We start from the raw sequence: 13,011 nt of genomic DNA on the forward strand, positions 1-13,011 counted from the left end.
TGTGAGAACCACTGACATAGAAATGTCATGACTTGGAAGATATTTGTAGAATAGTCCTCGTGTCCAAATGGATTAAACACCATATCAAGGGAGAGGAATCAGAGGATGGAGGAGGGAGTGGGACACAGGTAGAAATTTCTGGAGCAGAACACACACACACGTACACGTGTATGTATCATAGAAACGTGAGCAAGAAATGTTACGCCCCAGAGTCCAGACTCATGCAGCCTAATTATTTTGAGCAATGAAAAGGACAGGGCAATCGAGGAGAGAGAGAGATAGGGAGAGAGAGGGAGAGAGAGGGAGAGGGAGTGAGAGAGAGAGAGAGAGAGAGAGAAATGCATGTGAAATGCATTTCTTTCATACGGCGGCCTGCATACAGTATAGTACAGCGTGTATAAACCATTCTGACCTGAGATCAGATTCATACGAGGTTTCCACTGGACACACACTGGTCTGATGAACCCATTCTGACCTGAGATCAGATTCTAAAAATGTCAGTCGTTCTTCGATTTTTCAAAAATAGCAGACCTACAAGCTCGTAGCGCGCCACTCGGTGGCGCGCTATGAGCTTGTAGATCTGCTATTTTTCAATAGCTAAAGCATGACATGATGCTATAACACCAGAATGGGTTCCCGTTCAGAATGGGATAACCACGAGCTTTGAAAAAAAAGAAAAAAAATCCTTACGGAACAATAAAAGTGATGGTATCATCACCTTTTTTTTCCCCTTACAGGGTGGATTATTTCCAGGTCCCTTTTCAATGCATCCCTCTAGAAGGAGAGCATGTACCACTGGAGTACACGTAAAGAAAAGGAAAAAAGGAAAGAAAGAAAGAAAGAATGAAAGAAAGAAACAGGGTCGACCGGGAGTACAGAGAAAAGCACAAGCCAAGATTTATACTAAATCATACGACAGTGTTGCGCAAAAGAAAATTGCTGATCTACACGCTCACACAATGCCGCTCGTATAGGTGTGCTATTTCTGTCACTCGACAGACACTGTGTGTGCAACGACAGACAGACAGACACAGAGCACGAATTCAGCACCATCCCACTGTTATACAGCCCAGAAAGGGAACCAAAAAGGAGGATAGAAGAAAAATGCTGAAAGCAGAAGCAGAGCTTTACTCAGATCTGGACAAAAGGCAGAGCACAGACCAGGCTGAGCCTCTGTGTGGAAGACTGCAGCCTGTACGGTTCATTGTCCCGCAAACCAACCACCACCGCCCGGGGACTAGAACCTGGGTCTTATGAGCGAGGGCTCCATTTTCGTCACCGCTAAACCACCTTATCCCTAAACTTCTTTTGCCTTTTCTTTTGTTTTTTTTACTATTTTGCAAAACATTTTTGAATAGTTAAAATGGCCAAGTCTCTTAGAGTATATAATATGAATAGAGATGGCACGGGATTTCTCCTCCCATCCACTTAGCATTATAAGTTGCTCAAAAGCGCATGAGGCAATTTCACTCAGGAACGAGGGATATGGATTGGACCCATATTATCGTGAACACGCTGGCCGTTGACTATCATTGCACGCGTTCACGTATGAAACATCGGTCACGTGTCATCATGAACGTGCGCAATGATAGTCAACGGACCAGCGAGTTCACGATAATGGGTCCAAAACTGCAATACCGAATTCGGCCACTATGTCCATTTAGCCTCAGGGTTTCCTCTATCTATCCTATCTATTCATATACATGTATACTCTAAGGCCAGTCTACAAGCTCACAACGTGTCAATGTAGATTGGCTATAAAAAAGGCAAAGACGTTCAGGGATAAGGGGTTTAGCGGTGACGAAAATGGAGCCTCAAAATGTGTAAAACATTCGGCTATATAGGAAGGAATCCCTGCTAGGAAACGAAGGAACATATTGAATTAAGCTCATGAGCTTCAGGCAGCACACGTTCACATTTCTCAATGAAAGAGTCGGGAGAATCCTGGTCACTAAACTTACAAGGCCACAAGACACGTTTCAGTGCGAACTGACACTAAAGTACTATTATCATATCATATCATATGATGAGTGCAAATGACATCCCAGGGAAAGAGAACTCAAAATAGAACTGTTGAACAACATGTCAGTTCATCCCAATCTTCTATCAGCAATTATTGCTCACCTGTTCTTCAATGTTCTTCCACTTTTTAAGACCAGTCATGCTTCTCCCATCGTGTGCCGTCGTCACCTGGTAGACCTCTTCCTCCTCCTGAGGAGAAGATTGGGATGGAAGAATTTACATGAATCACAAGGAAGAATTTACATGAATCACAAGGAACAACCATGTGGAGGTACAGTAGGTACAGTAGAAACTAAAATATGAATGGCCCAAATGCACTATACAGTATGCTAAAACAGAAAAGCTACCCGAGGTGGGGTTGGCGAAAGGGCCTTTCTGTGTGTTCTCCCCGTGTCCCCTAAGGTAGGTACCATCACAAAAAACATGCAGTAATCCTGGTCTCTAAACTGCCTCCCCCTGGCCAGCCGGGGCACCTGATGGAGGGGAAAGGAACTGGTTGGAATAACGTGTTCCTTCCACGCGCTACGACGTCCAACCAGGGAAACTCCCCCCTGTCAGGTTGTAAAGGAGCAACTTGGACACTCAGTAGCAGTAACTATATTCCTGCCCATATAGATAGACAGACAGACTGGCACAAACAACATTTGATCCTTTCAACTATAATTTCTGGATTGCAACTTTAATGTAACACAATCCGTCTGGTCCCGGTCCATGTTTTGGAGAGTGACAGGTCAGGGCGACCCGGAGAGAGAGAAGGGGAACCTGAGAAACTATGGGACAGACTTTCGGAGAACGGGTCGGGTCGGGTTGGGGTCACAGCCAGGAAAGGCAACTAAGACATTACAATCGTAGAGCTCGTGTGGCGATCATGTGCATGAGTATGTGTGCGCCGCCAACACACATACACACACACACACACACACACACACACACACACACGCGCCAACACACATACACACACGTACACACACACACACACACACACACACACACACACACACGCGCCAACACACATACACACACGTACACACACACACACACACACACACACACATGCGCCAACACACACACACACACACACACACACACACACATGCGCCAACACACGTACACACACGCTCTCAGAATGAAGTGGAGTTGACAGAGTAGATCAACACCTGCCCCAACCCGCTCATCTCCCCCGTTTGGAAAAGATAAACCTCCCCCTCCCCCTCCTCCTCCCCCTCCTCCCACCTGATCCTCCCCCCCCGCTACGTCCACTATCTCAACTCCTAATCTAAATACACGGGTCTGCCACTATTTCTAATGCCACAACCCCCCCTCCCCCCCCCACCCCCCTCCCCTCCCCCCTCCTCCTCCATTCCCGTCACGGGCTTGAGATCTTCCTGCTTACGATGGCTATCTGGTGCTCACATGTGCCATGTATTCATTTACAGGAAGGTCTAGATTTCCACGCACGCACACACACACACACACACACACACACACACGTGCCCCCACACGCACGTGCACAAACACACACACACACACACACACACCAGCGTTGCTTCCTTTCCGATGACCTCACTGCTCCTGTGTGACTATCACGTTTCGGAAATAAAAATTGTTCGCCATGCATCTCTCTCTCTCTCTCCCTCGCCGGCCGGGCGGGCGAGCGAGGGAGCGACATCCGATTGGAGGAACTTAATGAGTTGATGAGAGGAATTCCACGATGGCTGCAGAGACGGTAATAGGTTTTGATGTGTATAAAATTATGATGTTAACAGATCTCTGTTCCGCTGGACGTGATATTCAAATGACTTGGCACCCGTCCATCCATACATACATCCCCGGCGCTGACTGTAAAGTGCATGTATAAGCACATGGTCGTTAACCCCTTCTGACCTGAGATCAGATTCATACGAGGTTTCCACTGGACACACACTGGTCTGATTATAACCCATTCTGACCTGAGATCAGATTATAAAAAATGTCAGTCGTCCTTCGATTTTTTCAAAAATAGCAGACCTACAAGCTCGTAGCGCGCCACTCGGTGGCGCGCTACGAGCTTGTAGATCTGCTATTTTTCGATAGCTAAAGCATGACATGATGCTATAACACCAAAAGGGGTTCCCGTTCAGAATGGGTTAATGTGCTGAGCACCAACATTTGCTCTTTTCCTGGTGAGTCGGCCGACCTCAGAGTAGACGTTGGCACCGCCGCCGTTTTTCTGGTTTGCCCAGACTTCTCTTCTCTGTCTGCGTGCGTTAGTTAACCCCTCGAGGCATTCCCATGAGACCAACCATTGAATGATTTCTATCTCGGCCAGTCTTTATGTTTTCTGATTAATGATAAGATAAGATATAAATATACCTCGCCCAGTCTGGTATAGAAGTTAAAGCCTAGCTGTCACTCAGTTTTTTTGAACCGTGAACAGAGTTCTCAACGGGCTTGAAAATGAAGGCCCAGTTAGTGAGGACCAGCCCGGCCCAACTATTTAGCATACATTTTAGGCATTTTAAGGCCTGGCCCGGCTCTAAAACGTTCGGGTATCGGGTCAGGTTCGGGGAAGAATTGGAGAACTCTACCCTGAAGCTCTCTCTCTCTCTCTGTTAGTGTTCTGTGGTGGCGTTCCGGGCCCTCTTATCACCAGAACCTCTCTGTTAGTGTTCTGTGGTGGCGTTCCGGGCCCTCTGTTAAGTGTTCTGTGGTGGCGTTCCGGGCCTCTCTGTTAGTGTTCTGTGGTGGCGTTCCGGGCCCTATGTTAGTGTTCTGTGGTGGCGTTCCGGGCCCTCTCATCACCAGCGCCAGTAAACAGGATTAATCAGCGCTGGCGTTGGAGCGCTCTGGTCCAGATGACGCGTGTAATTAAGGAGTAATTGGCATGTCATCTGTTACATGAGGAAAGATGACACACGCGTGATGCAGATGTACTCTGGCCCGCCACGCACGCCGCACGCCAAAGTGACGGCCGCTCACACACACACACGGCCGCCGCGGCGGACACAAAGGCTTCGCCGCCGTAGGGCAGAGAGAGAACGCCCGCCTGTCCGCCGCACATCGCCCGACACCCTGGTCCCCCCCCCCTCCCCCCCCCCCCCCCCCTAACGTCTTTACCCCACCCCCGCAAACACAGCGCCGCTGAATTGTAATTCACTCGCTTATTCATTTATTTACATGCTAACACACTTAACCCATTCTGGGCGGGAACCCCCTTTGGTTGTTTTAAAGCCATTATGTTATACTTTAGCTATTGAAAAATACCAGATATACAAGCTTGTAGATCTGCTATTTGTATAGGTATGAACTTGTATAGGTCTGCTATTTGTGAAAAAGAATCGTGAAAATGTGCCTCAAATATTATATATCAAATCTGAATATATATTATTACAGAGTGAACATTTTAACTCAAATCTTTGCTTCTGGGAGGTTCCTGGCGCAACATATTTTCAGATGGGCACATATAATTTTTGGGGGTCCTTGACATGAAATATTGATCACCACTGATACAGAAACATAAAGGTCTTTCAGAAAAATAATGTCGACGTCAGCCAGGCCTAAACGGCTTAAACAGTAATTTGCTAACTTATTCATTTATTTACATGCTAACCCACTTACTGCCGTTCGCATTTGGCAACTTATTCATTTATCCACATCCGAGATGACACCGTCAAACACGCTTGATTATTCATGTATGCACACATAGGAAGTCACTTACATTCTCCCTCGCTTAATTACCTAGGCCCCGTTCTCTTCTTTTCACTTTGGTACACAAAAGGCCCGGCTCTGTGCCGCTCAATAGGTCCATATATACTGTAAAGCCTGCAGAAACACAATAAGGAGATGGCCGAGATGCCCTCAGGTGTTTGGGGTCATGCTGGCCCTGCCACAATGGGTCTGAGCTATGGCTCCTTATCTCTCCTTGTAAACGTGGGGCTCGCTCTGGGATATAAAGTCAGCCCCTGTGTGCCTGATTTCACCACTGCCTCATCTGGGGAGATGTTAGTAGGGCCAAAACGTATAACCGAGGGCCGGGGAGAGAGAAAGAGCGTTCTTCTGACTCTCGCCTTTTGCAACCTTTTATTTATTTTACTCACCTTTTAAGGCATTCGGAACGGGAACCCCCCTTTTTGGTTGTTTTTAAAGATTATGTGTTGTGCTTTAGCTGTTGAACAATAGCAGATCTACAAGCTCGTAGTGTGCCGCACTACGAGCTTGTAGATCTGCTATTTTTGAAAAATCGTGAAAATGTATACCTCGAATATTTGAATATATATTATTACAGAGTGAACATTTTAACTCAAATCTTTGAATATATATTATTACAGAGTGAACATTTTAACTCAAATCTTTGCTTCCCGAGAGGTTCATACGAGCTTGTATAGGTCTGCTATTTATTTTTTTATCGTGAAAATGTGGCCCAAATGTTTGAATAAATTCTTTCAGAGCGAACATATTTAACTCAAATATGTGCTTCTGGAACTACATATTTCAGATGAGGGTCCGCGGCCAAATACAGGTAATTCTGGGCGTCCTTGACATGAAATAGGTTGAGAACCACAGTTTCACAAAACTGTCAAATAAGACATTTGTAAAGAATCTGCTCTTGGTCGAAACGGGTTAAAGTGAAGTTTTGGAATACAACAGGAATATATACCGACCGAGGCTCCGTGGGGGACGCGTTCTAAAGCCGCTATGAATCATAACCACCAGACACATGTATGGCTATTCATTATCACGCCGTGTTATGTGGACAGACTCTCCCCCGACCATTTGTCATGCGTGTGCGTGCGAAAATGTAAATGCAATTTTCAAGCCCGCCTTGCAATGTATAAAAGAACCCACACATTAGCTGTGGCAGATGTGCCCCGCCTCCATCCTCTAAAATCAATTGTCTCAAGATTATTATTAAAAGGGGTGTCGAGACCAGTGATCATTATTTTCCATACGTGACGGGTTTGTGCGACTTAATTCACGTGACTGAATTTCAAACACAATGCCTTTGAACAAACACACACGCCCACATTATTTCAAGCCCTTTGAATACAACCATTGGTTCATTCATGTGGTGATATTATTGGCAGGGAGGGAGCAAGGCCAGTTGTGCATTATGTGGCCAAACTTGACTGAGGGACTGCCATTGGATTGAAATTTTTCGTTTTTTCATGTCATATGAAAGCAGGGAATCATAGCTTCCCCCCCCCCCCCCCCCCTGTGGAGACAGGAGGGGGAAAGAGAGTGAGAAAACGAATGGAGATAAGGCTATAGTGAGGAGATGCCTAAATAAAATGAATAAACCAAGGAAGGAACTATATACATAAGAGTCCAAAAGCCCTGCGAGCATGCAGCCCTAGAGCCCGTAGTGTTCCTTTACACCAGTCATTCAACATCACCAATCGGAGCAGAAACCTTCAGTCGTGGAAAAAGTAAAAGTATACAAACGTATTGGCCTCAAAATATACTTATAAAAATATTTACTTATATAAATTTGAACATATAGGACTATAGAGGTACCCGCGTGGCCCTCACTCACATGAAAGATCTTAAAGGAGAATTCCATGCTAGAAGCTATAGGCTTTCTTACCTTTATTTGTAGCCGTTACATCCCCACCAAAGAGGTCCAGGTGTCATTTTGTGCAAAAACTCCTTATTGGTTATTTCCCCTACCATAAGCCCTCAATGAATTGCATTGAATTGAATGGGGCATTGGGGTGTTGTGCTAATTTGCTTATTTCCATCGCTCAATTTTTTGTTGTTGTTATATATCTTCTCTTCATAATGTAAATAGTATCCTAAGCAGAACACTTTACTACTTATGTTGATGGAAATAAGAGAATTAGCACAAAAACCCAACCCCTATTGAGGGCTTATATTAGGGGAAATAGCCAATAATGCACTTTTGCACAAAATAACACCTGGACCTCTTTGGCGTGGGGACGTAACAACAACTACAAATAAAAGGTATAAGAAAGCCTTCTAGCATGGAGTTCTCCTTTAACAAGAGCATAACATGTGACTAAATAATATTGGGAAAAAGTTTTCCCATTTCCTGAAAGGCAGTGGTTTTGAACATTACACGGTTCTGTACTCGAGTCGACGGGGATGATATTATTTGAAACAACAGCGGAAGCTTTAAAATTGAAATAAGATAAGGGTGGATAAAGTGGAGATGCTTGTCTCTCTAAAGCCAGATATCAATGGGGGGGATTGTGCATTGTTTCCTGCTTCAATGACACTCTGGAATAACCCATTCTGACCTGAGATCAGATTCTAAAAATGTCTTCTACATCCTGACAGTTTTCTGAAAAATCAATGTTTCTATGTCAGTCGTTCTTCGATTTTTTTTAAAATAGCAGACCTACAAGCTCTTAGCGCGCCACTCGGTGGCGCGCTATGAGCTTGTAGATCTGCTATTTTTCAATAGCTAAAGCATAACATAATGCTAACACCAAAAGGGGGTTCCAGCCTAGAATGGAATAAACACAAGACCGGGGTTTGTGAATCATTATTTGCTCTGTCTGCATTTCTTATGTGATGCTGATGCATTCTGTTCTGAACCGATTCTTTTTCTTTTATCAAAGTAAAAGTGTATGAGTTTTTTTTTGTGATTTGTAGAAACAGGTTTATATATACGGTACACTGACCAATGCGTACTGGGGCGGTTGTGGCTCAGGAGGTATAGAGCAGGTCGTCCAATTAATGAACTTTTAATCTGTTTAAATCAATGACCTCTTCCATACAGGAAAGGATTCCAAATAAGCCAGCTTGCTTCTTCCCTTCCTTGGATTGTATTTTTTGTTCTTTGATATGTTATTGTCAATTTTTTTGTACTACAGTATGTGCTAAATAAATAAACCTAAACCTAAACGATCCCTAGGTTGGCGGTTCGAATCCCGGCTCCTCCTCCTCCTGTCCTACATGTGGAAGTGTCCTTGGGCAATAAGACACTGAACCCTACGTTGCCTCCAGTGAGTCGGTCGGTGTGAGCTCGCCACCGTCGGTGTGTGAATGTGGGAAGTGAGGACGCTGGCGTCGACTGTTCGCCGCTTCACCTCCCAATGTATGAATGAATGAACCATTGTAAAGATTCACCTCCTAATGTATGAATGAATGAACATTCACCTCCCAATGTATGAATGAATGAACCGGTGTGAATCGCTTTGAGCACTTGGAAAAAGCTATATAAAAATGCAATTCATTATAAAAATGCAATTAATTTACTACAGTACATGGCTGTGCATTTGAAAGATTACCTGTGCGCATGCATATATACAGTATATATGTATACGCATGATGATGTTCTCTTATCTAAACATGTGAGTACAGTATTGTACATGTCCTGAAATTGCCCTGAAACCTAACTCCCACAATCTCTGAGACGAGAAAACTCTCTCAGCATAAATACCTTTTTTTTCGTGTGTGAGCGGAAATGCCATGACATCACATCACATCACACACACACTGACAGTATACGGAAAAACTAGCAATGCTGTCCCAAGACAGCACATTTCTTCATGCTCATGGTATTACATATCTAACCTATTCTGACCTGAGATCAGATTCATACGAGGTTTCCACTGGACACACACTGGTCTGATGAACCCATTCTGACCTGAGATCAGATTCTAAAAATTCGTTCTTTGATTTTTCAAAAATAGCAGACCTACAAGGCTCGTAGCGCGCCACTCGGTGGCGCGCTATGAGCTTGTAGATCTGCTATTTTTCAATAGCTATAAAGCATAACATGCTAACGCCAAAATGGGTTCCCGTTCAGAATGGGCTAAGAGAGTATCTCTTCATGTCAGCCCCTTTCCTTCAAGGGAAACTCATTGATGTGATCCACTACTAAACATTTTCCCCTCCTCCACTAAAAAAGTTTAGTAGTTAGCACAAAGATTTAATCTATTACCGTGCAAACAAACCTGTTTATCCAAGCTTTTAATATCACTATTGGCATCTATAAGGGCACTATATAATTTAGAGTTTGTTTGCAAAGATAGTGGATATTTAACCTGGCTGACATTGCTTTATGGTGTTGCAGACTGAAGGCATTTATACAGCAGTATCTTCTTGTCAGCTTAAAGCCTTGACCACTTAAACCATATACTTATAGTAAACTAATGGTGACCGGGGTCGGCTCTGCACTGAGTATACACTCCTGTTCCTCCTCCTCCTCACCAGTGACGATTTCGTCGACTAAAGGCTCATACATAGTCTGGATTTACGGTGGTGAGGTGACCACCGAACATGAAGTCACTGAGCCGCGGTGAAGAGCAAACCACCGCCACCGCTCCAGCCCTTCTCTCTGTTTTTACTCACCACCACTCAACGATATTTCAGCTCAGGTGGTCAGCTCACCACCGGAGCGGTGGTCACCTCACCGCCGAAAATCCAGACTATGAATAGGCCTTAAAACTAAGACGAAATATGTTCGTCGACTCTACCTTTTTTCACTGACGGAAACTATACATGGAAACTAAAATGAAGACTAAGCTATGGTGACTAAAACTGAGACTAAAATATACCTACTGTCGATTTGGTCAACAAATAAAAACAATAGACTAAAATGTTATAAGTCATTTTACACATGGTTGCATGCTGAAAATAGCAGATGTACAAGCCCACTGTGAGCTTGTAGATCGGCTATTTTCAGTGTAAAATCAAGGCCCGCCAAGACACATTTTAGTCGACAAGAATCTAATGATATTTAGTCGACTAAAACTAGACCAACACTAAAACATTCCAGGTGACTAAAATGTCACTAAAACTAAGTGAAAACTATTCAAGAGACTATGAGTAAAATAGAAATTTGCTGCCAAAAACAACACGGCTCTACACCAAATTGCAGTGAAACGCGTAGTGAGCCTGTAGATCTAATTTGTCTTGGCAAATGTCCACCCCCCCCCCCCCAGAATAGGGATGCTCGGGTTCAAATGGTTAATGGCCAAACCATCTTAAGAATGGGTTGCTCCAGTGTCCTTACAAGGGTCTACATTCAAGCTACAATCTTTAATTCAAGCAAGGAATCCTTTTGAAGGATGAAGTGGCAAAACTTATGTTTGTTTGGCTTCCTTATACAGACAATGCAGCATATATATATATATATATATATATATATATATATATATATATATATATATATATATAGAACAACATTCACACAACAAAAACACAGTAAGCACATCAGCAAACAAAGGGATAGAATAATGACTGAAAGAAAAAGCATTCAGAGAGTATTCTTTTTTTAAATAGTATAACATTATGTACGCACATTTTGTCCAAACATCACAAATGCCATTATCCTGGCCCCCAGGGGCACTTTGTCTAGTTCTTTCTTCTTTTATTGTTGCTACAATGTTTTGAGGAATAAATAATTTAATCTTGTGTATAGCCGGCTACTTATGCATATTATCGTTGCTGAAACCTCATAACTGCCTTTTTGAGGTTTTGGATTTATTTTTGGCATAAATCAGTGATATTGAACACCCTTTATGTCTGTCTGTTGTTTCGAAAATATTGAACCAATGGAAAGTAGTAAAAAAGTGCTTTGGACAAATCCTCTTAACTCCATTGGACCCTCAACATGTCTGCTAAAGCAACTAACTCCACCACCTCTCTCCCTCTCATGGAAGTAATTCACAATATATAAAGTTACAACACCAACATGTAGGGTCCTATACAAGACCCTACATGGTCTGTGCCCGCCCCCCCCCCCCCCCCCCCCCCCCCCCCCTAAGTGAATTAATTAAACAAAAGCCCGAAAGAGGAGTCGGTACCAGAGCAACAACTCGAGGAGAAGTGCCGCACCGGCAAACAACATTGGGCCAAAATGTCCTCTCAGTACAGGGTTGTGTAGCATCATGGAATGGCCTTCCTCTGCGTATAAGGGATTGTGCTACATTTCCCTCTTTTAAATACAAGAAGGTATCAGGCATTCATTTTTTTGTAACTATACTATTATTTGGATGATATATACTGTATTTTGGACGCATTAAAAAACGACCACAGAGCAGTTGGACGGCAGGAGGTCTGGCCTTAATGCTTAAGAAGTTGACTGCTCTCATCAAGAGCCCCCATTTCCATCTTGGGGATCGAGGGGAGGGGCCGAGCCAGGGAGGGGCTCTCTAACTCAACGGCAAATCTTCCTTTTATTTTTATACCGACATAATTAATGACGGTGCATTTTTAATTACCCCTGTGGTGGCGGGCACTACGGCGTTTGTTTATCGAGTCCCGCTGATCCTCGTATTAACGAAGTTAGGTTAATGATAGAGGTATTCTACTTAACCCCTTCTGGACGGGAGAACCCCCTTTGGTGTTTTTAAAAGCATTATGTTATACTTTAAGCTGTTGGAAAGTAGCAGATCTACAAGCTCATAGCGCGGCACCGAGTGCCGCGCTATGAGCTTGTATAGGTCTGCTATTTTTGGAGAAAAAAAACGTGAATGCGGCACAAATCCATCCATCCATCTTCAACCGCTTATCCGTAGTCGGGTCGCGGGGGCAACAGCTCCACCACAAATCGGCACAAATCTTTGAATATAAATTCTTTCAGAGGGAACGTTTTTAACTCAAATCTTTGCTTCTGAGGGGGGTTCCTGGAACAACATATTTTCAGATGGAGGGTCGGCGGCCAATTACATATCATTTTTTGGGGGTCCTTGACATGAAATATTGAGCACCATGCACTGCCACAGAAACATGAGGTATATTTCAGAAAACATGTCATGATTTAGAAGAACATTTATTTAAAATTTCGACGTGCAGGGCCTCAACGGGTTAATAGCGTTTTTATTACTTCCCGTAAGTATGCTGCAATTAATTAACAACGGGCAAATTAAGATCCTCTCCTGTAATGGCCTACCAACACAGGACATCATTACCAATAGTCAGAATAATACATAAAAACCATGAGTCAGGTGGCGTGAGGAGGGGTGGAAGGGAGGGAGGGAAATTAACTTTCCCGGGATAGGGTTGATTTTTCATTTTTTTTATAAAAAGGAATAAATT

The 13,011-nt window shown here is 43.7% G+C and overlaps 1 protein-coding gene across 1 annotated transcript in view; it reads right to left on the reverse strand.

Annotated features, from left to right (window-relative positions):
- The window catches only part of LOC308335912 (uncharacterized protein), a gene marked incomplete at its 3' end in the record, with an annotated part of 312,796 nt that overhangs the window by 14,601 nt on the left and 285,184 nt on the right, over positions 1-13,011 (reverse strand). The window contains exon 6 of the mRNA XM_080793134.1: positions 2,125-2,211. Within this exon, the coding sequence (XP_080649260.1) occupies positions 2,125-2,211 (87 nt within the window). The remainder of the gene's footprint in view (positions 1-2,124; positions 2,212-13,011) is intronic.

This window comes from Protomyctophum bolini (assembly GCF_963924005.1).
Source record: "Protomyctophum bolini genome assembly, chromosome: 20".
Classification (NCBI taxonomy): domain Eukaryota; kingdom Metazoa; phylum Chordata; class Actinopteri; order Myctophiformes; family Myctophidae; genus Protomyctophum; species Protomyctophum bolini.